This window comes from Bubalus bubalis, chromosome 13 (genome assembly GCF_019923935.1).
Source record: "Bubalus bubalis isolate 160015118507 breed Murrah chromosome 13, NDDB_SH_1, whole genome shotgun sequence".
NCBI classification, from domain to species: Eukaryota; Metazoa; Chordata; class Mammalia; order Artiodactyla; family Bovidae; genus Bubalus; species Bubalus bubalis.
The window spans coordinates 8,854,593-8,880,058 of NC_059169.1; the positions used below are offsets into that span (position 1 = coordinate 8,854,593).

Here is a 25,466-nt window from a genome sequence, read left to right on the forward strand (position 1 = left end):
GATGTGGGAGTTGGTATAAAGAAAGCTGAGCGCCTAAGAATTGATGCTTTTGAACTGTGGTGTTGGAGAAGACTCTTGAGAATCCCTTGGACTGCAAGGAGATCCAACCAGTCCATCCTAAAGGAGATCAGTCCTGAATATTCATTGGAAGGACTGATGCTGAAGCTGAAACTCCAATACTTTGGCCACCTGATGCAAAGAACTGACTCATTGGAAAAGACCCTGATGCTGGGAAAGATTGAAGGTGGGAGGAGAAGGGGATGACAGAGGATGAGATAGTTGTATGGAATCACTGACTCAATGTACATGAGTTTGAGTAAGCTCTGAGAGTTGGTGATGGACAGGGAGGCCTGGTGTGCTGCAGTCCATGGGGTTGCAAGGAGTGGGACATGACTGAGTGACTGAACTGAACTGAACAGGTGGCAGGAGTGGTAAAGAACCCACCTGCCAATGCAGGAGACATAAGAGACATGGGTTTGATCCCTGAGTTGGGAAGATCCCCTGGGGGAGGGCATGGCAACCCATTCCATTATTCTTGCCTGGAGAATCCCATGGACAGAGGAGCCTGGAGGGTTACAGTCCATAGGGTCACAAAGAGTAGGACAAAACTGAGTGACTTAGCACAGGGGGAGATACACAGAGGTCTGTGAGCGTGGCCAGAGTTCTCTCCTCTTTAGCCCAGGTGGCTGCACCAGTTAAGCATCTGGGGAAGGAATCATTCTGCCTGGACCCTTTATCTCTGTTCATTGAGAAGAGATCCATGTGTTGATATGTGTCAGTGTTTCAAAATTATATATATTTGTCTGCAAAGTAGAATGGCCCCTATTCCAGACTGACAGCTAAAGACTTCTTGCAAGCATTGGGTGCTCTCATCTCTGGAAACTAGCTTCAAGTCTCTGTAGGGACTCAGAGGAAAATAAAGTGAGAGACAACATAAAAAGGGGGGAAAGGGCACAAGATTGAGCTAAGAGGCATTTAGAGAATAGGAGAACAGAATTTGTCAATTTAAAACTCTCCATGATGTTCTGCCTGAAGTTACTCTTTTTCTCTGAAATTCCTTCCTTTGTGCACATCAAACTCACTGAAAATTTTCCGAGTTCCTTTAAAAATCTTTGACTTGAATGATACCCTTCATTTGTGGTCAGTGTCAAATCCCCAGGGAACACAAATTCTTACCTAAGGAGCTAGTCTACATTTCTAAAAGGAAATAGCAATTATCTACTACCCCTACAGCTAAATAAAAATGAAAATGGAATGGAGAAAAGGAAAAAAAAAAAAGATTTTCTGAATCTATTTCCTTCATTTGATGATAGCCTCAGGCCCTAAATCTCATCTTGCACTGCATCACACGTCTAGTTTTAGTTTTATTCAGCTCCTTTCTATGGTCCTAAATCTCAATGAAAGGCATGTTGTAAACTCAAGCAATTTAATTCTTCATGGATTTATGTGGGACTCGGAAAATGCATCCTCACAACCCACAGGGGAACAAAATGGCTCTGTGTCTGCAATGTCTGAGAATTGCTATGCTTTTTTTTTTTTTTCCTGAGAGATGCAGTAATTAAAGTCATAAGACATTCAGGTAAGCAGGTGGTATCAGAGAAGCCCAGCAAATAATAAGACATCTTTCTGAACAGGGACTGAAGCAACAGGACTGCAGAAGCCAGCGCTAGTCAGATTCAATCAAGTAAACAGCTGGTGTTTTTTAAAAAATTTTATTTGTATGAAACAGCGCTCTAATTTAAAAACTGGCATTCTGGAGCAGCTATCTTGTCCATAGCTGTGAGGTTGGGGTGTGATTGTCAAATGGTAGGCAGGGATCTGTTTTCACGTGCTTTAGATGGCGTGTAGGCATGGCGACATGATGTGAAGAGCCAACTCATTGGAAAAGACCCAGATGCTGGGAAAAGTTGAAGGCAAAAGGACTAGGGGGCAGCAGAGGATGAGATGGTTAGATAGCATCAGCGACTCAATGGACATGAGTTTGAGCAAACTCCAGCCGATAGTGAAGGACAGAGCTGCCTGCTGTCGACGGAGTCGCAGAGTCAGACACCACTTAGCAACTAAACGACAACAACAAGGCATGGTAGGCTGAATAATACACTCCCCAAGGATGTCCGAGTCCTTATCGCTAGTCCTCTAACTGTGAATATGTTTACATGGAAAAGGGACTTAGCAGATATGATTAAGTTAAAGTTGTTGAAATGGGAGATGATCCCGGGTTATCTGGGGGAGCCCGAGGTCAACACTAGGGCATGGCTGAGTGACTGAACTGAACTGATCTCTTGAGTAAAGAGTTTCTAGAGACATGTAGAATATACTAGTTTCTGATGAACTTCCAGGTCATGTAGTGAAAGTGTGTGAAGTCTGATACACTGGCTTTTGCATCAGTTGCATCTTCTCAGTCACTAAACTGTGGCCAAAAAATGAGAGCAACTTTTACTGTAAAGTGATTTTTTTTTTTTAACCAGAAGAAATACACCCAAGTTTTCATGTCAAGATTAGAGGTGATTTTATTTATCATTTATTTTTATATTCCAATTTTTTAATCAGTACGTATTACTTTCATTGTCAGCAATGTAGTATTGGATGCTGTGTGTTCATTCCTTCTCTGTCTCCCTCTACAGTTGTGATTTTTTATTTCTGTTTTGGATGCAGGTCACTTTGAGAATTGGATGAATTCTGTGCATCTGTGAACCCAGGTTCCTTAAAAATGCACATATGTATGCTTAGTCACTCAGTCATGTCTGACTCTTTGCGACCCCATGGACCCCATGGAGTGCACCAGGCTCCTCTATCCATGGAATTCTCCGGACAAGAAAACTGGAGTGGGTTGCCATGCCCTCCTCCAGTGATCAAATCCAGGTCTCCCACATTGCAGATGGATTCTTTACTCCCTGAGTCACCTGGGAAGCCACCTCCAAAATGCACATGCCCACCATTCTTTTCCCTTTAGTACAAAATTCATGGGGAATCACAGACAATCTAAATCCAAGGTAGATTGGTAGGAAAAGGATATACTTAAGATCTGTTTCTTTCTTTCTACCACTGTAAACATTACAGTCATTTATCATCTGTGAGGCTTAACATTTCCCCTAAACAGAGATCACGACACCTACTTCAGTACATGTAAAAGTTCTTCACAGACTATTACACAAATATTACTTGGGTGTTTTATAAGTTGAGAGAGACATACTCTCAATCTGTGTTCAAAGAATTATGACCTAAACCTACACTCTAATTTATTCCTAATTTCCATTTAACTGTTATTGAAAAAAAATTTCAAAACTGAAATTACATAGATATGGTCTACACTCTTGGGGTGGTGATGAAAATAGTGTTTTGAGATTCTTAAACCGGGAGTTTGCAATCACTTGTGTTCAGAAATCACTGGTGCTTTCTGATGATCTTTACCAGCATCAGGAGTTCCGTCATGCGCTTTGGCACATGCATATGTGGGCATGCATGTGCATGTGTGTCCAGGCACACATGTTCATATTTGTGTTTAGCCCATATATTACTACACACAAATATAAACATGTGCATATGTGCTCATATATGACTGGGTTTCCCTGGTGGCTCAGCTGGTAAAGAATCTGCCTGTAATGCAGGAGACCTGGGTTCAATCACTGGGTCGGGAAGATCCCCTGGAAAAGAGAACAGCTACCCACTCCACTATTCTGGCCTGGAGAATTCCATGGACTGTATAGTCCATGGGATCACAAAAAGTCAGACACGACTGAATGACTTTCACTCACATTTATTACTACATACAAAGAACATAATTAACCTAGAACCTTTCACAGCAATGGAAGAGACCATTGTAGTAATCGTTGAATAGAAATTGGTTACAATGTGATACTCCGATAAGGTTATATCATATGTGCACACAGACTCTTTGCACTGAGAATATAAATTCAAGTTCATTTCTCATTTTTTTGAAAACTGAATAATATTTTTTTCTGTTGAAATATTTAATAGTCTTTTCAAAAACCCAGTTCACTGGTTAATGGTTAAATTGATGTTATTAGAGTGAGGAAGCATAAGTCAATACTTTCAGTTCTGAAATGAATGCTATGTACATTTCAGGTTCACTTTAATATAGGAGACTGGAGACCACTGAGACTATTTTTACAGCGTATTAGTCAGATTTAAAAAATACATTAGATTTATAAAGCTAAGCCATCTGCTCATATCAATCTGGTATTGCTTCTATAGTGAAGAATGTTCACAAGTTTTCAGTACCAATAGTTTCCACTTTTTCTTTATTGAGTCAAAATATTAAGCAACAATAAAATGCCTTCCAGGTTTTTTTAATAGATGGAAATCTGTTCCCTACTAAAAATAAATATATCCAGAAAAATTAATCAAGGAGGCTATTATAACATTAACGTAATCAATTACTCCTTGAAAATCTAATTTAAAACACTTTAACATTCATTTAGATTATTTTTTAAATCTAAAATAAAGATCAATAATACTATCACAGAAAAAATAAGACTTTGAACTTGAACTGTAATGAATGGATACACACCATTCTTAATTAACTACCTGAAATTGTGTCCCACGTGCTTCTTAACATTACTTTTGATGTTCTTCCAAATGAGTAAAAATCAAAAAGGGTCATTAGTGTTGACTAAATTCTCAGAATTATCTCACACATTTTCAAATAGAACCTATTTAATCCAGAATAAAGAATAAAAACATAAATGCTGATATATCCTTTATGACCTACCCAAGCTCACCCCAAATTAATTTATGATAATTTATTTGTGAAACAATGTTGGGCCCTCGTATTTTATCCTTAACTTTAAATGGTTCACAAGTGATTGACATTCAAAGCAAACCATGTGACAAAATGGAGTGAGTCAATTATTGGGTGGAGATAATCAAATAAGTAAGCAGCGAATATTTGAAGAATATTTGTTTCCACCCTAACTAGCCTTCCAATTCAGACCCACTGGGAGACAAAGGAATTAAGACAACAATGACAATAATGAAACTAAAGATATTTCTGAACACAAGTTCCCTGAAGCACTTAAAATCTTTTTTAATCAAAAGATGTAAGATGTTTCTAAGCAAAATACAGAGCATGACACAGTTAATAAAGGTAGAATAGCCATTCATAGCCTTACATAGTGCCATTATATCCCATTTCATTGATTCCACCGTGCAAATAATTTTTGTATAAACATCTCTGAAATTGATATACACCTTGTGATTTATGACATGATATGGTTTAATAAAATGTATTTTTTTTCTTTGTACTTAAATGATGCCTCTTAAAGTCAATAATTTCTTAGATCTGATGAATTTGGTCACACAGAAATGATGTCTGTGGCTGTGGCATATATGAATAAAACAGGCAGATTATCAGTTAGTGAAAATAAGAAGGGTTTGCATTTAATAGTGACATCAGTATCACAAAATATATTTTTAGGCTTTTTTGTTTATTTGAAGTTGAGATTATGTACTTGTTTTTAGTAAACCATGCAAAAACATATATTTAAACAACCTAATCAACAAAATAACCTAGAATATAACAAAGACTCTGAAGGCAAGGGGGGAAAGGCTCTTTTAATAATGAAATCAGTGTCAATAAGGCTGTTATTTTTTTATATACTCTCCTCCCTTAGACTTTATTTAGTTTTATATTTATAGATGATTCTAACCTATATTTCATCTAGCTTCCAATGATTGATTTGATGTAACAAGTTTGAAAATGGGGCATATTGTCAATTGGCAAATGGAACGCAGGACTTCCCAGGTGGCTTGGTAGTAAAGAGCCCACCTACCAAGCAGGAGGGTCGGGTTCCATCCCTGGGTCTAGAAGATCCCCTGGAGAAGGAAATGACAGCCCACTCCAGTGTTCTTGCCTGGGACATCCCGTGGATTGAGGAGCCTGGTGGGCTGCAGTTCCTGGAGCTGGGTTGCAAAGAGTCAGAGGACAGAGCAGCTGAACAGCAACCTGAAAGCAAAGGAGAAGACAGGGTGTTGGGGGTGGGGATGAGCCACAGAGATCAGCAGCATTGTCCTCTCCAGTCTCATTCCCTTCAGTAAGCCCTGGGAATCACTGCTGGAATTTACAACTCAAACTACGTGTCATGTTAAGTTAAGCCTAAGTGATACAGCAAAGTGTAAAGACCTCTCTGTGTATCCTATTTATGAGGTTGAGGTTGTGTATATTCCAAATGGAATTTTAGATTTCTTGGTGCTTAAACAGATCAAGCATCCTGGGGTAATTTATCCTTGACAGACTGGGCTAAGCGAGATTTTGTGTTCCTCTTATTTGGTATTAACTGTTTGGCTGTCTATGTATCCAACGCCTTAATTCTTTAAGCACCCACTTTGCCTTGTGCCATTTTAAGCAGAGGACATGTGACAGTTGACAAATGAGGCACCAAATACCTTCCCCCTTATACTTGTGTTTGAAGACAGCAAGATAGTCCAAATAAATAAGATACATATTAAAATACATGTATAAAAATGCATAGAATTTTTTAAAGTTGTAAGAGCTCTGTAGAAGGAAGAAGGGATTGACTGGGTGGCAGTTGGTATTTTAGCTAGATTTGTAAAAGAAGATCTCAACTGGGATGATAATCAGTAAGCAAAATTTTGAAGGGGGTGAGCGAATCACATGGAAGAGCCAGCATGGAAACCCTTCCATAGCAGCATGCCAGGTGGGTTGAGGAACAGCCACTGGTGAATGAAGAGAGAAGCAGATGACAGCAGATAGCAAACGAAGGTAGACGAGGGATACAAATCATCTGGAGCATTGTAGACACTGTGACGACTTTGGTTTCACAAAGCGTAGGTGTAGGATTGTGAATTGAGGCATAAAATAATAGGATTTATACCTTTAACACTTTGGCCACAGTGTTGAGGGCATGTTAAAGATCAAGGGTGAATCCCAAGGGACCAATCAGGTCGCTACTGTAACAGTTCAATAGATGATGGTAACAGGTAGCAACATAGACAGTGGGAAGTGATTGTATTGTAGATCTATTTTGATGACAGGGTGAATGCATTTTGCTGAGGAATTGCATAAAGGTACTGAAGAAAGAAATGAACTTAGTACAAGGCCCAAGTTTTGGGCCAGAAGAACTAGCAGAAGGCAGATGTCATTGCAGAGATGGGGGACATTGTAAAGCACGTTGGAGAAAGGAAAGTGAGAGTGTAATCTTGGCCAAGTTAAGTCTGAGATGCCTACCAGACACCTTCATAGAAATTTCAAGGTAGGACTTGGTCATTGAGGAAATGAAGACCTGAGTAATGAGGATTTAAGGGATTACCGAGAGCTATCATGCATTGACTTTGGGAAGATCTCCTGGAGAAGGAAATGGCAACCCACTCCAGTATTCTTTCCTGGAGAGTCCCATGGACAGAGGAGCCTGGTGGGCTGCTGTCCATGGGGTCACAAAGAGTCAGACATGATTGAGCAACTGAGCACATTGAGTTTGCACTATGTGGAGTTGCACATTGAGTGTGCACTGCTGTGTTTTATACACATGTTCTCCTTTAATCCTCATAGTGACCTTATTGCATTATTATGACTATTTTACAGCAAAGGAGATTGAAACTTAGGTTTAGATGAATTGCTCAAGGGTGCAGAGTAGAGTCTTTGTTTGCTTTACTCCAATAGTAATTTTAGCTACTGTTTTATATTGCCAAGGCGAGTGTGGGCAAGAGGCAATAAAAATGTTCCAGGCAGAAGGAACAACATATGCAAAGTAGAAGGGCCAAAGGGAACCTGGCATCTTCTGGAGAGTTGCGAGCACAGGGAAGTAGTTGGTAATCAGCTTCCAATGAACTAATGCTTGTGTGATACTTTGCAGTGTTAGAATTGTTTTCTCACAGGCACACGTATTGCTCTCTGTGAGGCAGGGAAATGTTTTTATTATCACTATTCAGTGAGTGGGGAAAGAGGCTTACAGAGCTAAGTTCACAAATTTGGTCAATTGTGAACTAAGGTTTGACCTTGAACTTCTTTTGCCAAAACTTAGAATAATTTTTACATTTCTGAGTACTTAAAACATTTTTGTGTACCTATTTAGAAGGTGGAGAAATATACACGAGGTTACACATAATTTGATACCAAAAAGCCATGGAAATTGGAACAGAATTTCCAAGATAGAAGTAAGTGATCTGAAAGACAATGAAAATAATAGCTGTCATTTTTAAGCACTGAGGATGTTACCAGACACTGGACAAGGATCTTTACAATTGTTTATTAATTTTAATCTCACAAGAACTGAAAAGGAGATTTCATTATCATCTCAGGTTTAGAGATAAGGAAACTGAGGCTGAAGGAGACTAAAGCAACTCACTGGAGATCTTTATACAGGCAGGATGGAGCAGAGGCAAGAATTGAACGCGGCTGTCTGAAATGAGAGTTCAGACTCCTGACAGGTTGGTCAGGAGGCATTGCTGTCTCGGCGGTACTTTATTGTTTGCTTTTGTAAAGTCAAATGTGAAATTAGTGACACCAAGGAGGTCCTCATGAGTGTGAAATTATTTTCTGAATCACAGCAAGGTATGGATTTGTGTTCACCTGTCCTGAACGGTTTTCACCCGGGTTTTTTTTTTTTTTTTTTTTTTTTTGCACATGCTTTTATCACAGCTTAAGACAGCAGATGGCTCTCTTGCGTTTTTTTTTTGTTTTTTTTTTTTTTTTGTTTTTTTTTTTATTACCTCCATCTGTAAACAACTAAACAGTGTTTTGGGGAGGTGAAAAGGAAAACGCATGGATTAAGCGAAAAGACCGGGATTCTCCCAATGCTGCCCTCAACCCATGCTCCGCTAAGACAGGAAACCACACAAGATAGAAATGACCCGGTTTAAGGCTTGTGAAATTCACAGTCCTGCGTAGATGCGCTGAGACTGAGTCCACTGCGCCAGGGGTCGGAATGCATCAGGAATAAAAGAGTATTTCTCGGTTATCAAAAAGCTGAAAGGCTTTGTGCTCTAAGGTGGGTTATTAATGCCAGTGGAAGCAGTGAGGATTAATTTCCTTCCCGCCTTGGGTGGCGTGGGGAGTGGAAAGCTGCTTTTAAGGTAGAGCATCAGAGGCGCTGCCACGCTCAGGGAACTTGCTTCCTCGCTCAGCGCTAAGGCTGGGCAGAATCTCTGTCCGCGGTGCTGAATCTCACCCTTGTCTGGAGGTGGCTGACGTTGAAGGGAGGGGGTCTAAAGAAACCAAAACACCAACCTTCCTATGGATTATACAATCCAGAGACTTGTAGAGAAGACTGAATTATAAGAAAATGCCTGGAAAGAAAATAATTAACACAGCTCTAATAATAAGAAGCTTTAATCTGTTCAAGTTATTATACTAGACACATTTATTACAAGGATTAAAAAAAAACTTTCAAAGCAAACTGGGTTATGTTGTTTGGGGCAATTGTACTATATTTAAAAGGTTACTATACTTAACATTTTGCTTCTTTGAAAAACTCATTACTATAAGTAAATATGTTTGCTTTAATTGTAAAGTCACTAGGAAATTGCAATCTGTAATGTCTGAAATGTCCAAATAGCCACTCTTCAATAATGGAAGGCAGGAGAAGCTACTTCTTCTGTTCAATACGACTTATTTCAGTGCGTTTTTAATAGCCTTTTATTAGGTGTATCCATCTCTGCCGATGACCTTTCCTTTTTCAGCAGGAACATGGCAACACTAAATACATAGTGTAAAAAGATGAGAACAAAGACATGTAACACAGGGAGGAAAAGGTAGGCATAGAGTAAAATAGTCAACACACACTTTTCCTTTACTTTTCCTATCTCATAGCTGGTTAAGGATTGCAAATCTCTGGAAGAATTCCTCATGCATATTCCTTTTAATAATCATGGCTATTAGATAGACATATTTCATAGGTGCATAAAACACAATAAGGTAGGGAAAGTCAGCTTGCAGAATATGTTCTTTAATGTTAAACATTATGTACATTATCCTAAAACCAATTTGATCTGCATTGGACTGAAATCTACATACTCCTTTTAGATTAAATTCTCTTCCTCCGAAGAGACTTGTTAGTAAATATGTTGTAAATACAACGAAAAACAGCTGAGCAGTAATTGCTTCCATGGTGAGACTGTGGATAAGTTCTTCCATAGAACAAAAGGTGTCTAGCATCCTTGTCATCAGCCCTTGTCTGAACTTCTCCCACTTGCCTGGTTGCAGGTCTGCATGGTACTTTGCCGCCTATTCCTGAGACAAAGACAAAGTGTGTGTTGGTTCAGAACTGCTCCCAGGCTGCTTGCTGTCCTCTTTCCAGCTCTAAAGCAGTTACCAGAGAAGCGATTGTTACAAGCAGCAATTACCAAATGAGTTTTCTTTCCTCCATTCTTCACACCCGATTGTGAGACGTCTAGTTTGCCCATTTCTTTTCTTTGCCTTCCTGGAATGACAAGCAATCTAAAGGAAAGAGGGAAAGGTGAGAAACCACAGGAGCACAAGCTACTCCTAGTTCTGACGCTCCGAGTGTATCCTAGAAACCATGGATCTGCGTTCACCCAGGCGTGAATTGTTTCTCTCCCAACCTCCTTTTCTAGGGCGCCCTCCACTTGCTCCCCTCCTCCTGGGCCTTCATATTTTCGCTCACCCAACACGGAACTGCTGTTGGGACACAGACAGGAAATCAGGGAGACTAGGCAGCAGCTGTTGTGTTTGAATGTCAGACACAGTTCATCCGCTTTGCTCCCTGGCTCTCTACCCAGGGACACCAGCTCTAATTGGAGTGTCCCTCAGTCTGGCTGCTTTCTCTTGTTACTGGAATACTGTGTCACCCTCCCCGCCCTTAATATTCTGTAGTGACTTCTTCAATGTTCCGTCCCCGCTGCTGTTCTGTAGCGGCTACAGCTGCAGCCATCTCTTCCTCCGAGTGCTACAGAGTACATTTGGGAATGCGGGGCGGGGCGAGGGGTGAGGTGGGGTCTTCTCCCCTCCCCTGCACCCTCCTTCTTGCTCTGCTACGGTTTCAGGATGGCAAGCCTACTTCTCCCGGCAGCTAGACGAAGGAATAGTCCGGAGAGTCTGGGTGGATTAGGTAGGGAGTGGAGACGCCTCCCTTCTCAGGACCCATTCGCTTCCCACCCAAGCTCCCTCCTCCCCTCTCCTCCTTCCCGGGGTGGAGAGGCTCCGGAGCTGGAGGGATTAGCCAGGAGGGCGGAAACCACCTCGCGTTCCAGCCGCGCCCGCGAGTTTCCGTGGACCAGGAGGCACGTTAAGATCCAGAAACCCTCGCTAAGCCCGGGGAGCCTCGGGCACCTGCGAGTTTTCATCCAGGAAAAAGCGCGCTGATCATTCCTTCAATTCCACCTGCTTTGGTTCAGCCTCTTAGGACCCCACCCCCCTGCCACCCATTTTGGGCTTTATTTTATATGGTTATTAATATTTTTAAAGTCATCCTTGTATCTCCCCATTTTTTTTTTTTTTTCTGAAGACTGACCTAGGAGGGGAGGGGGGGGGACGGGAGGGGAGTGGAGTGGGGTGGGAACGAAGCGCTCTGATTAGAGATCTCCTGGGAGAAGATTGCTCTCTCCAGATGCTGATTTCCAAAGCACTTGACAATCACCGGCAGAATCCGCGAGCGGGCAGCGGCGGCGGCACCGGCCGGGGGGCAGCTCGAGTCAGGCGCTGAGTCCTGCCCGGCGCGCCCTGGACGCACCGACGCGGAGACCCTGCGGGCGCCGCTCCTCCACTCCTTGCCCTGGAAGAAGGCGGCCAGCTCGCCCTCGCGCCCGGGAGGCGGGCCGGACAGCGAGGCCGCGCGAGTCGCGGCGGCTGCCCGTCGGAGAGAGGGCTCGGGCGGCACGCGGGGTGACCGGCGGCGCCCGCAGCCCGGGCCCCACTCCCGGCTCCGACGCGGCCGCCACCTCGGGCTCCCGCCGCGCCCCGGGCGCATTTGCGCGCCGGGCCCCGCGCTCCGCGGAGAGGGCGATGGGTCCTAGTGGGGACTGAGCGCCCCTGCGCCCTCTCCCCAGCCGTCCTCTCCGCCTCCCCGAGGGCGAGCCGCCCCCTGCGTCTCCCCGTCCCTCTCCGGGGTCCCTCGGCTCCATTCCCTCCGTGCCTCCCTCCTCCGGACCCGGGCCGGGGCCACCATGGCCGCGGCTATCGCCAGCGGCTTGATCCGCCAGAAGCGGCAGGCGCGGGAGCAGCACTGGGACCGGCCGTCCGCCAGCAGGAGGCGGAGCAGCCCCAGCAAGAACCGCGGGCTCTGCAACGGTAACCTGGTGGACATCTTCTCCAAAGTTCGCATCTTCGGCCTCAAGAAGCGCAGGTTGCGGCGCCAAGGTCTGTGCGGGGGGTCCCGGTCGGGAGGCGTGTTCTCGGCCCTCTCCCATCTCCCCGCTTGTGGGGGGCCTTTTCGGGCCCCCTCCCGCCCTCGATCTCTCATCTTACCCCCGCAACATCCCTCCGCTCCCCTCCCAGACAAGTCTCCCTTCCGAGCGCTCCTAGCGCCTTCCGCCCCCGGGAGCTGGGAACCGGCTCTCTGGCAACCTGTAGCCCCTGAAAACTCCACCGGCCAGAAGCCCGCAGGGTGGCCCGTTCCCACCGCTGCCTCTAGCTCTCCAGGCGGATGTGGGCTGACCCCCCAGGGAGAATCTCTACTCTCTCTGGGCTTCTTCCCCGCCCGGGGCGTAGAGTCTGACTCCGGAATGTTGGGGCGGTGGACGGGGGATGGAGGGGGGACCTCCCCTAACACCTTGGGGTCGCTCCGGCTGCTTCCAGTCCGCTTGGAGATGCCGGGAATTTCTGGGTCTGGCCTCTCTGGGTTTCCAGGGCTCTTGGAAACCCGCTGGGCTCTCAGACCTTGGCGGAAGGTGGTGATCTCCGCCAGGCGCTCGGCGGGGGCTGGTGCAAGAGAAGTGAGTGGGGGTGTGTTTGCCTTGGGAGCCAGCTGGGTTGAGATTTACCAGAAAGCTGCTTAGCGGGCAGCACTGATCACTCTGAAGTCTAGGGATCGCCTCTTGGGACGAGGAGAGGGGCGCAGAATAGGAAGAACGCATGGGAGTAGGGGTGTTGGCAGACAACCCCATACGTGGTAGTCTTGATTCAAGGACTCAAGAATTACACGAGGCAAAAGAAGCAGTTACTATAGAATAGTTGCCTCATTGGACGTATTTTTCGGGAAATAACTAGTGCCCAGCAAGACCTTCTGGTGCTGCCTTTAAAATGACCGGAGTCTCAGAAGGGACTTACCCCTGAGCTGAAGCCCAGAGGCTTTTGTTCCTTCTGCTAGTCGGCTGGGCATCCAGTTGCTAGGGGAGGTTGTTTGGCGAGCATGTGGGATGTTTCCGTGGGAGAAATAGGGATGGCTTGCTTTTCATCACTAAGTGGGCTCGGCAGGAAACGCTGAAGAATGTATTTACGTTAATAGGAGTATATGTTTGCCCAGCACATTATATTCCTGGTGCCCAGCTGTATTTATTTTAAGTTCCCTGTTGTTCCAAAGACGGGTAAGAGAAGCATGTGTTTTAGGTGTGTGTCTATGTGAGGGTGTGTGTATCCCACACATTTGCAGATTTATGACCAAAAGTTTCAATGCTTCTTTAAACAAAAGCTAGAACTGTATTTTTTTTTAAACCACTCCTTGTCACAGATAGAAATTGGAGTTACCGGCTCTTAGAATCAAGAAGGCAAATATCTGAGCAGGATCAGGGTGGAAGTTCTAAGGTAGATAAATTATAGAGCTATAAGAGAAGAGACTTCCTGATGAGGAGTTTGGGGACAATGATGTTTTCAGACCAGTGTTGAAGCTGTTGAAGAAAATGGACTTTAATTTTTCACTTTAGCCTAGAGCCCTGTCCAGCCAGACACGACTGAAGTGACTTAGCAACAATTGTCCAGCAAACCTGGGTGTTATAAGACCAACTGGATTGTTTTGAATGTTGTTGTTCCATGGAAGGTCACGTTATCATGATTTAACCTGTTTGCTTCTCCCCTAATTTCATCTAAATATCTTTTAGAACCCAGTTTTCACCAGCTAGAGCTCCAATTCTGCCATCTATTTGAGTAAATAAGCACATTTCTTCTAGATAGGATTATTTTGATATGAACAATGATGAAAACTTAGTGTGTTTTCTTTAAATGTAAACCAGTGGATTATTTTATAAATATGAACAATAAATGTTCTGAATCATATGAGTCATGAAGAAAGGTTTGCTTTATACTTGTGAATGTTAGGATGGGGGTAAACTTTTTACCAGTGAAAAAGACATCTGAGCTGTCTATTTCAACATTTGTAACCCTGCTCCCTTGACATTTGTGAGTTTGCAGTGATATGCAAGCCTCAATGATCTGCAAGAAAAATATATTTGAGGGCACTTTTGCTACCTTATTTTTGATGGAAGAATGGAAAAGAAATAGAATAGAAGGAAGTTTCATCAGGACCTTTTCTTTTATCCTTATATATTTTCTATATAAAGACATATATTCTTTAGTGAAGAAAATGTAGATAAACCCTTTGAGTATTAGAAAGGAATTATTTTTAATTTAAGCAAAATAAATGTTGAAACTATATTGTGTAAATTGTATATTAATATATAATTACATGGTTATATACTACTAAATATAACTATACACAATTCTTATTTAATTAAATATTTCTTTAGGAAATATTTTTAAGCATGTTCACCTTTTCTTCCTGTACTCATTCTTTGCATAGGAACTGACCCAAGGAAATTTTAAAATTCTGATTTCTTGATTTAAAGATAGAATTTTTATGTGTGACAATTTATCATTTTATTTGAAAATTCTTAATTTGGTGAATAGTCACTGAATCTTTATAATGTGTAAGTCCTGTTCTAGGACTTGTGTGGTGTTGAAAAGAGCAGACGATTCTTCTTGTATCATAGAACTTACAGACGTGAGAGAAAAAGTCACTGCAGGTAGCAAGGAACAAGTTAATAAGAAATTACAAAACTCGAGGTCCTGAAATGCACAAAGAGGGCTGAAGCAGAGAACCACGGGGCAAGGGTAGTGGGAAGGGGGCCCTAGTCATAGCCAAGAGACAGGGTGGGAGACACCGAGAGCTACAGGTTGAAGGCTACCATCTGAGAAAGGGTGCAGAGGCCTAAAGAACAATGTGTGTGAAGTCCCTAAAGTGGGGATAATCTTAGCCTCTTGGGAGAAGGAGAGAAGGTGTAGAAACTTCAGGTATACTGCCATTTCACATTACATCTATTTTGTCTGCAGTTTGCTTTTTGACGCAGAAATGCAAATACATTTGACATGTTTGCCAACAAATAAAGAACAGCTTGATATTTTGTCTTTTGGGGAAAAGTAATATACATATCTTAGATGTAGATTTTTTTCTTCTTTTTAATCCTCCTTTAAGTAGTAATTTATTTAATATAAAACGTATGACACATTTATTTATCCCCTTTGGGTCAAGCCTTACCCCCCAACTCTGATCACCCCTGACCCCATAGAAGGTGGTTTTTTCACCAGTTGAGTTGCTCCTGTAGAGGATGGAAATTTGCTAGATGGCTTAGTAGTCATGGTGGGCACCGCACTCTATCTTATCTTCCAGGCTCATCTCCCTCCACCCTTAACACTTTGGACTCCAAACATCATTCATGGTTCAACCACATGGTTTCAAATCTCTGCAGTTTAGTTTGTGCTTCACTCGGCACAGAATCTCTCCCTTCACCTGTTGAAATGATGCCCATTTCTTAAAGCTTGGAAAAAATGCCAACTTCCCTGAGAAGTCTTCCCTCATTGCTGAGAAGTAAAAAGAACTCATTTTATACCTCATGATTGTTGTTTATGCCCAATAATAATTAATCCAGCACACATATTCAGTAGCTTGTAGTAGGGAGCAGTGTCTCTGTTTTCTGTATTCCTGGACTTTCAAATCTTGGCAGTGTGTCTGCCATGCCCTGGGTACTTGTCACTGCCCTCAAATTGAATTAAAATAAGGAATGTCAATATGTCCAAAGCTGAAAAAGTGTTTTTGGATCACGGTGCTCTAACTAGACTATTTTAGAAGTAAATATACTTTTCAAAATTTTATATCTTTTTTTTTTTTTTTTTACTTTCCCTAAGAGTACACATATATTCTATCCTTTTTTTAAGGGATTGGAGTGTGATTACATATTTGCAAGTTATTCTCAAGAATGCAAGAAAATAACCAACCTCACTTTAAGGCTTAATTAGTTTATGAAAATAGATACTTAGAATATCTGTTGACAGCTAAAAAAAGAAGGCACAAGGAAAACAACAATTTGCATCTAGTTTTATTATTTGGAATCTCAAAAACAAAAAAAGGAAAAGTGAAATAGAACCTACCTGTGATGATATATATGAACATTATATTCTAAAAGTGTTACATTTTTGTTATCAGTTTTTAAACCAAAGAATTTTCATTTTTGTAGGATAATAACTTTTCAAAATCTTTGGTATAGCTAATGCAATTGTGTTTTGAAATCTTCTATATTTCATTTTTTGGCTGTTTTCATAGGAGCAATGATATCATGTGTAATGTATTTATATGTTTAATCAGTATTTATGTGGGTTTCTCACTAACACATTTTACCTAACATAAATTACAGGATGTCATAAGAAACAGGGAATGAAAAATGAGCTACTGAAAATTTGTTTTCAACGTAGTCTGTCTTATATATACACACCTATATATACATTTCTTTGTGACACTGTGATAATGAAACTCATTAGCTATCCTAACAAGAGAAGTGGTCTTTCTTCTTACACGGTACTGTGTAAGGAAAGCCAAGCACACCCTTCCAGAAAATAATCAACAGCAAAGAGTTGTTTCAGTAGAAGTCCACCATCTCGTCTTACTGCTTCTGAGCCATCACCATTGAAAAGAAAAAGACAGCCTACTTATTTGGGCTCTTTAGGTCAAAATAAGGAAGGAGTATTTTTCTCCCAAAAGATTATCCTGTTTTACTTTTGGAAGTATATATTTTTTTACCTTTCTAGAATGATGTCTGTGGGAGTCTTCCTACCTATCTTTTGATAATACCTGTTGCTAACTTTGATAAGCAGAGTTTTATTACTTCTAAGTTTTATTAAGGCTAGACAAAAATTGTACATTTTCTATCTTTAATGAGGGCTATTCTGTCAAATGCAGGGTTTCTACGTGAGAGATATTATGGGGATATCACTGAATTGGTACATAAAACAATTTGAAAAACTTTTTTTTAATTGACCTTGCTTCCTTATGTATATTTTCTGTGACTTGCTATGATTTCAGACATTCTACATTTGCTGAAAGCTTCTGAAAAAAGATTAATACCACTGTGGTGCAATAAATTAGTGTTGTAATATATAAAGTATAAGATAGCAGAGTAGGTCAGGTAAGATGCAAGTTAGGTTAAGTAAGTAAGATGGTTTCCTTTGGGTTAGGTTAGATTCATTGCTTGAGTTGAGTTTACATATATTGAGAAAATAGTACTATTAACTGGTAAAGAAATCCTTTGACATATCTTCAAATACAGGATTTCAGAAGCACCAATTCTCCTCCACTCCCCTGACTAGGTTACCATTATCAGCTACAGATTTCACTTTATATTTCAAATTAGTAGAATCATTAGTGCAGCTGTTCTGCATTTAGCTCCTAAATTCTGGTTTTTTCTGTTAGCGATTTTAGTCTATACAATGTTCCTATAAGAAAGTCATTTTAAAATAGACATGAACCTCCCCTCTCTTCAATGTAAAAAGGATACCTTCTAAATTTTATTTCCTTACTTTTAAATCATGGCAGACATTGAAAGGGAGTCGTAAATGAATTATATTTCAATCTGATTTATCACTTTGTTCTGAAATCTAGGTTTCTTTCTAGATATAGTTTATATTAATTTCTCTCCAAATGGTCAGGAATTTTAGTCAAAAAGAACTATGATATTTAAATAGTACAGATTGTATATGATATTGTAAATATAGTCATTTTAGCACTCAAAGGCTAAAAACATAATAATGGTAGACTCAAAAATCTAAGAGACCATTTTAGGGGGTTTGATGCAATTGAAAATCAACCACACTATGTTGACATGACTAGAAAACTAATTTAGTCGTTTTATCTACAATGATTCCAACGTTCAATTTAAGAAATTGCTATGATTTAATAATTTTATTTAAATGAATATGGTACCATTCCCTGTTCCCTAGGGCTGAAAGGCTACCTGTAAGGCATGGTAGTAGGCATCTAGACACCTTTTATAAAAATCATTTTATGTTACCACTTTGTCGTTCAGGAAAAAAGATTCTTTTCATGAAGCTATATTGTGTAAAATATTTTTTTACGGAATATGGGTTTCACCCTATGCTTTTATACTTCTTTGACATCAGGTTTAATAGGGACCCGTATGCTATGATGATGGGCAGCAACCACTCAAAAGGCAGTGTCCCACCGGTGCCTGACATATAGCTAACACTCCACAACATTTAATGAATGAATGAAAAATCCTGTATTTCTCAGAATTTATGAGTAGCAGTGGCATAGAGTGGCCGTTGAGATCAGTGAGCACATGGCAATGGCTGTAATTGACTGGAAACTTATTAACGCGTCATCAACCACCTATATGACACTCACAATGTCAGGCACTGCCCCTGAGTACCCTCTATCCTCACAACAAGCAGATGTAGTAGGCACGCTATGTTATCCTTTATTTGATGATACACTAAAATATTACCCAACCACCCATTCTACAAATAAGGTATCTGAAACCAAAAAAAGAATGAGTAAGTTGTCCAGGTTCACATAACATTAAGATATGGAGCTTGGATTAAAACCTAGGTTCCAGGGTGGCTCCACGGTCCCCTCTATTAACCAGTGCCCAATATCAGTTGTAAACGACTCTGATGCTGGGAGGGATTGGGGGCGGGAGGAGAAGGGGACGACAGAGGATGAGATGGCTGGATGGCATCACTGACTCGATGGACGTGAGTCTGAGTGAACTCCGGGAGTTGGTGATGGACAGGGAGGCCTGGCGTGCTGCGATTCGTGGGGTCTCAAAGAGTCGGACACGACTGAGCAACTGATCTGATCTGATCTGAATATCAGCTGTCACATATTTGATTTCATTACTTCAATTAGTTGAGATTCATCACCATCTCATCGGAAACCAAGGCTCAAAGAATTTGTGTTTTTCCAAAAGACTTACAGGTAGCAAGTGACACAACCAAAATTCAAAAGCAAATTTGTCCTTCAATACTCTATCCTTCTCACCACTTTCCACTCTTTCAGTTCTCTATGGCATTAGCATTAATGGCAGACATTATTTCAAGGCACATAGTAGATGCGTATCATATGTATCTGTTGAGTGGATGCATGTGAAGTGAAGGGAAGTGAATGTCACTCAGTCGTGTCCAACTTTTTGCAACCCCATGGACTATACAGTCCATGGAATTCTCCAGGCCAGAATACTGGAGTGGGTAGCTTTTCCCTTCTCTATGAGATCTTTCCAACCCAGGGATCGAACCCAGGTCTCCCACATTGCAGGCAGATTCTTGACCAGCTGAGCCAGGAGGGAAGCCCTAAATGCATGTACTAATGTGTTATTAACTTTTTAAAACTGAGGGTGCAGGAAAGTTTGCCTGGAAGCAGAGATTTATTTGTGGGATTTGGGGAAAGAGACAAAAAAAAAAGCCATATTTTACCAAGCCATTTTTGATACAGGAATGCAGCTTTGGTTTTTCCAGCAAGTGTTTGGAAGTGACATAAGTTGATGTTATCTTCTTAATGAATTGCCACATTGACCTGAAATTCTGAAAAGGATTAATTACGAGGGCTTTCACTAGCATGTAATGACTTTAATGTGAGGTCTTTCATTAATTTTTCATTGATTGTCTCAGATAATGTATTTTTAAATATTTCTTGTGTCTGTTAAGTTATATTCCATGATAAACTGAAGCAAACCATCAAGGTTATAGAGTCACAAATTAATCATGAAAATTTCAGACTGTTAGTAACACTGGTTCATTGTCCTTTTCTAATGAGTTCTTAGATCTTCTTCCTAATACCAATACCAGAAAAATATAATGGAGTCAAGGCTAAAAGTTGTTTGTAAATTGTATTATGCGCTTTATAACGATTGCACACATGTGAATATTTAAATCTGGTACTGCCTTGCAAGTCTCCCTGGAGAAGGAAATGGAAACCCACTCCAGCATTCTTGCCTGGAGAATCCCACGGACAGAGGAGCCTGGCAGGCTAAGATCTATGAGGTCGCAAGAAACAGACACAACTTAGCGACTAAACCACCACCACCACCACAGCCTTCGCAAGTCTAGTTACGTTATTTAGATTCTTTTATTGACATATTATCTGACTCTTCTTTTCTTGTTATTTTGCTTATTACATGGCAAAACTACGTGGTTAACCCAACTGCCCACCTACTTTGTGCCTGCGCCTACATGACTGATTTTGGCTGAAGAGAAACACGCATATGCATGCATTGGTTCTGCTTTAAGTTCATAGTCAGTAATATCAAGTGGGCTCTTGGTACCTTTTTAAAAATCTATTTACACTTGAATAGATTATATTTCTTATCTTCTTTCTCTTCAAACATCTTAGACCTCCTCTCCTATCCTCTCCATCAACTGTGTTCTTACTTCTATTTTTCTGAGAAAATAGAAATAATCAAAAATAAATTTCCATATACTCTGCAACTGCTTTTACAGATCTATCTGCTGATCTACCCACTTTCCCCCTTTTCCTGCTGAACTTGGGAATGAACTCTTAGTGTTCCTATTTAAGGTCAAGACCTCCACAAATCGAGGAACAGAACCTTTCCCCTACTTAGGGACAAAAATCCAATATTTTCCTCTCTCTTCTGCATCATGTAATTTCTGTATCCTACTGTATGATTCTTATCAGCATATAAATATACTACAATATAGTTCATCTTAGAATTTAATCTCCTGTTGATCATACATTCCTCTCTTGCTATTAAACCAACCATCTTTTATTGGCAAAACTTAAGGTAACTTTTTTTACATTTGTGTTTTTGAATTTTTTAAATATCCTGTTAGTATGACAAAGGACTTCTAAGATAGGGGAAATGGTAAAAGTTTTATCTATTAAGCAGGAATAAATTTATAGAGTTCTCTTATCCCTTCTGGTTAGTTTCTCCAAGGGCTATGTAACCACTGGGTTCAGTGGCTACGTGAATATACTATCTTTTCTCAGGAAACTCTTGACTGTTTGATGGACAGTTGTTTTCTTCAGAATCCAACAATTTTCTCCCTTTTGAAAGGATCTTGAAAATAGAATCTCATTGCTTAATGTCTTTTTATTCCAGCACATGCTTCATGGTAGCTCTTTAGATTTCTGTAAATAATTCCTGCCTAGCCTGGGCTACATTATGCCCTTTAAATATTTGTTCACGGCTTTTTATCCTCCTTACCATTTGGCCAGCTTACAATTGTTTAACTCTGTTAATCTTTCTGCATAAGTAAATGCCACCAGCAGCTTAATCGTTTCTGTACCTTCAATTGTTCCTTGATTACCTCATCCTTATTCCAGCAAATCAGATCACTGCTGTTTGCATGAAGAAAATTTCATGCTGAGGCCAACCTTGCCATAGAGAGCACTGAACACATCTGCTGTCTCCCTTCTCTCTGGGGATGGGGTCCGACTTGAATGGAGGGATGGAGAGACTGAATAGATCTATGCAAGGCAGAAGGATCTGTCTTGGCTTCCTACTGGACACATTAAAGGAAAACATAAGGAAACTAATCAAACCTTTTTACTGAACCTGCTGGAAGTAGAGGTGTTGTACATCCCATCTCTTACTTCTCCCAACCTCAGGATATAAGGAGCATTATTTTTATCTTCATGGATGAGAGAAAGTGAGGTAATTTTTTCCGGGGACTTCTACTTGGCAGAAGGATTAACATCTTATGGGGGGGGGGGGGACAACTCGAATGAGCTTTTTGGACAACCCAAATATTTGCATGCTGATCTGACTGATACAGGGTGTACATTTTTAGAATGAACTCAGTGGACCTCAAATTATCATAGAATCTTCACTATATTCCAGTATCTTACTAGATCCATCCTCGGGCTGAGCTAGAACGTCGAGCACAAGGTTCGCTCCGCTCTTACCGGCTCTCCGTGTTCTCTCCTGGGTGCTCCAGCCGCCGCTGCGACCAACAGTGTTGCAACAGGGTAACCCGCCCCCCCACTCAGAACTGTGTCCCCAGCCCTGAGTCCACGTTTCCGTCCAACGCTTGGGACACTGGGCACCAAGCTGAACAGAAAGGCAGAGCCTGGATGGGTTCATTCCATAATCCTTTAGACTTCCCTTTTAGGGGCAGCCATTCCCTGGCAGTTCAGATGGTAAAGAATCTGCCTGCAGTGCAGGAGACCCGGGTTCGATCCCTGGGTCAGGAAGAGCCCCTGGAGAAGGGAATGGCTACCCACTCCAGAATGCTTTCCTGGAAAATCCCATAGACAGAGGAGCCTGGCAAGCTAGAGTTCGTAAAGTCTCAAAGAGTTGGAGGTGACTGAGTGACCTAACACACACACCTCCTAGCTAGTGTGGTGATGTAAACGTTTTCCTGGAAGGTTTGGAGTATTTTACATATGTCAGACTTTTATATATTTCATCCCCAGAACTTTGCAGTTTGGAAAGTTATAAACGTAATAAAAGTTGTTGAAGTGTCAAGAATATGTGGTTAATAAGCAAACATTTCCTCTCCCCCTGCTACTGCTGCTGGGCTGATACAATTTGTATCATGAGAAATGCCCCTTGTACCCAAATTCTCCCATGAATGTAACCATTTTACTTTCTGGATTGTTCATGGTTGTAGGGTGAAATGAAACTGAGACTTTGAGGATAATAGTAAGTGCTTTTTGGCAACATCTTTATACCAACAATTTAGTCTAGAGGTAAACATTGATGGCTCAGATGGTAAAGAATCTGCCTGCAGTGTGGGAGACCCAGGTTTGATCCCTGGGTCAGGAAGATCCCCTGGAGAAGGGAATAGCAACCCACTCCAGTATTCTTGCCTGGAGAATCCCCTGGACAGAGGAGCCTGGTGGGCTATAGTCCATGGGGTCGGAAAGAGCTGGACATGGGTGAGCAACTAACACTTTCACTTTTTTTCACTTAATCTTCTCATATCTGCATGGGTTTTTCTTTTGGCCCATAAGCAGCCAGGGATTATACCACCAACCATACACAACCCCAAACTCCACACATCACACTGCCCTCCATGGTGTGGTTGGTGATGGGGAGTGTGTAAACTCAGACCCTGGGCCTTGGGGCTTCACTATACCTCTTCTGGCTGAGCAAACTCTGTCGATATACAGAGACCTCTATGCAAGGAGCAGGCCCGGCAAGTTGATTTGGAAGAATACCTTTTATTGGAATATAGTTGATTTGCAATGTGGTGTTCCTTTCTTGTGTACAGCAAAGTGAATCAGTCTATACTCTTTTTTTAGATTCTTTTCCCATATAGTGGAGAAGGAAATGGCAATCCACTCTAGTATTCTTGCCTGGAGAATTCTGTGGACAAAGGAGCCTGGTGGGCTAGTCCATGGGGTCACAAAGAGTGGGACATGACTCGGTGACTTTCACTTTCACTTTTCCCATACAGGCCATTACTGAGTATTGAGTAGACTTCTCTGTGCTATTGTTGTTCAGCCAAAAAGTTGTGTCCGACTCTTTGCAACCCCATGGACTATAGCACACAAGGCTTCCCTGTCTCTCACCATCTCCTGGAGTTCACCCATGTTCATGTCCATTGAATTGGTGATCTCTGTGCTATACAGCAGGTTTTTATTAGTTACCTATTTTATATATGGTAGTGTGTATATGTCAGTCTCCATCTCCCAACTTATCCCTCTTATCCCCTAGGAACCATAATTTTTTTCTACACACATGAATTTATTTCTGTTTTGCAAATAAGTTCATTTGTACCCTGCTTTTTTTTGAGTCTACATATAGGTTGTATCATTTGATATTTGACTTTCTGTGTCTGACTTACTTTACTCAGTATGACAATCTCTTAGTCCATCCATGTAGCTGCAAATAGCATTATTTGGTCCTTTTCTATGGCTGAGTAATGTTCCATTGCATATACGTACCACAACTTCTTTATCCATTCCTCTGTTGATGGACACTCATGTTGCTTCCATAGCCTGGCTATTGTAAATACTGCTGCTATGAACTTCAGAGTGCGTGGATACCTTTTTTTTTTTATTAAAAGCTTTTTTTACATATACACGTATCTGTTATTTTCCACATTCTTGTCCTGTTTGGGTTATTCCAGAACATTGAGCAGAGTCCCCTGTGCTATACAGTAAGTCCTTGTTGGTTATCTATTTTAAATATAGCAGTGTGTGCATGTCCATCCCAAACTCCCAAGCTATCCCTCCCCTGACTCTTCCCCATATTTGTCTTTGGAAGAGTACCTTTTAGCTTCAAGTTTGAGACAAGTTGTAGCTAAGGGCGCTTTTATCAGCTCCTCCTTCCCTTTCTCTTTGTGTCCAATTGTGAAAGACAGAGAAAATATGTCACATGTATGAATGTGTTTATGTGTAAATTAAAAGATTAATGTGAAGCTTGCTATGTGATACAGATATCACATGAGGTATAAAAACAAAGTACTAAGTGTGTTCAATTCCAAATATATATATATATATATACTTAAATTCGATGTGCTTACACATGTGAATATGGGGACAAAATAAAAGAGAAACCCGCTTAAGTCTCTACTAAAAGTTAGTTTAATGCCTCCCAGTACTTGTAGAACTCAATTTTTCAAACATCTTTTTTGTTTTTCCTTAACCAACCTCATTATATTTTTCTGGGATTGATATTTGCATAGAATTTTTTTTTTAATTCAAAGCTTTGATAAGACCCAGTAGGTACTTAGACAAAATCCATTTGAAAGGAATAAAGTTGCAATGAAGAAATTTGGAAGCAGTGACAAGCCTGTAAGTGATACATGTAACTGAAATGAATTCACACACACACATTCACTCATACCCATCTCACAACCATGTTCTGCAACTTCAATGGATTGTTATGGTGCCCATAGGGAATTTCATGGCAACCCACTCCAGTGTTCTTGCCTGGAGAACCCCAGGGACGGGGGAGCCTGGTGGGCTGCCGTCTATGGGGTCGCACAGAGTCGGACACGACTGAAGCGACTTAGCAGCAGCAGCAGGGAATTTCAATCTTCAGTTTTAAGTCCATTATATAAAATTGCACACATTTGTCAAGAGCAGCATACCTGGCCCCTAAATAGCAACTGTGAGAGAGTGAGGAAAGACAAACAGAAAATTGGAAAAAGTAATCTACATGGCAGCATTGGTTGGAATAGAAAAAAACAAGACCATTGGATTGTAGCCAGTTGGAATTGACTGCAGCACCTCTTTCTTTGGAGGAGAGGGAGAAACACTAAGTCAGTGAAATTCTCAATTTTAAGAAGCTGAATTAGTCAAACATAGGACTAAAGCTAATGGATTTGTATCAAAAGTGCTGGTTTT

At 41.3% G+C, this 25,466-nt stretch overlaps 1 protein-coding gene and 1 long non-coding RNA gene across 3 annotated transcripts in view; one reads left to right on the forward strand and one right to left on the reverse strand.

Moving 5' to 3' along the window:
- Positions 1 to 25,466, forward strand: part of FGF14 (fibroblast growth factor 14) — a 629,173-nt gene that overhangs the window by 454,884 nt on the left and 148,823 nt on the right. The window contains exon 1 of one of the 2 annotated variants that reach the window (XM_006042243.4): positions 11,851 to 12,292. The exons of the other annotated variant lie outside the window; for it this stretch is intronic. Coding sequence (XP_006042305.1) covers positions 12,100 to 12,292 — 193 coding nt within the window. The 5' untranslated portion in view covers positions 11,851 to 12,099. Of the gene's footprint in view, positions 1 to 11,850; positions 12,293 to 25,466 lie in introns of those variants that run through there. 2 annotated transcript variants of the gene reach the window in all.
- On the reverse strand, positions 9,356 to 12,340 carry LOC123328953. Its single transcript, XR_006543981.2, has 4 exons — positions 12,229 to 12,340; positions 11,574 to 11,708; positions 10,321 to 11,266; positions 9,356 to 10,207 (listed from the first exon to the last, which is right to left on the reverse strand). It is a non-coding gene; the product is annotated as an uncharacterized LOC123328953 (long non-coding RNA).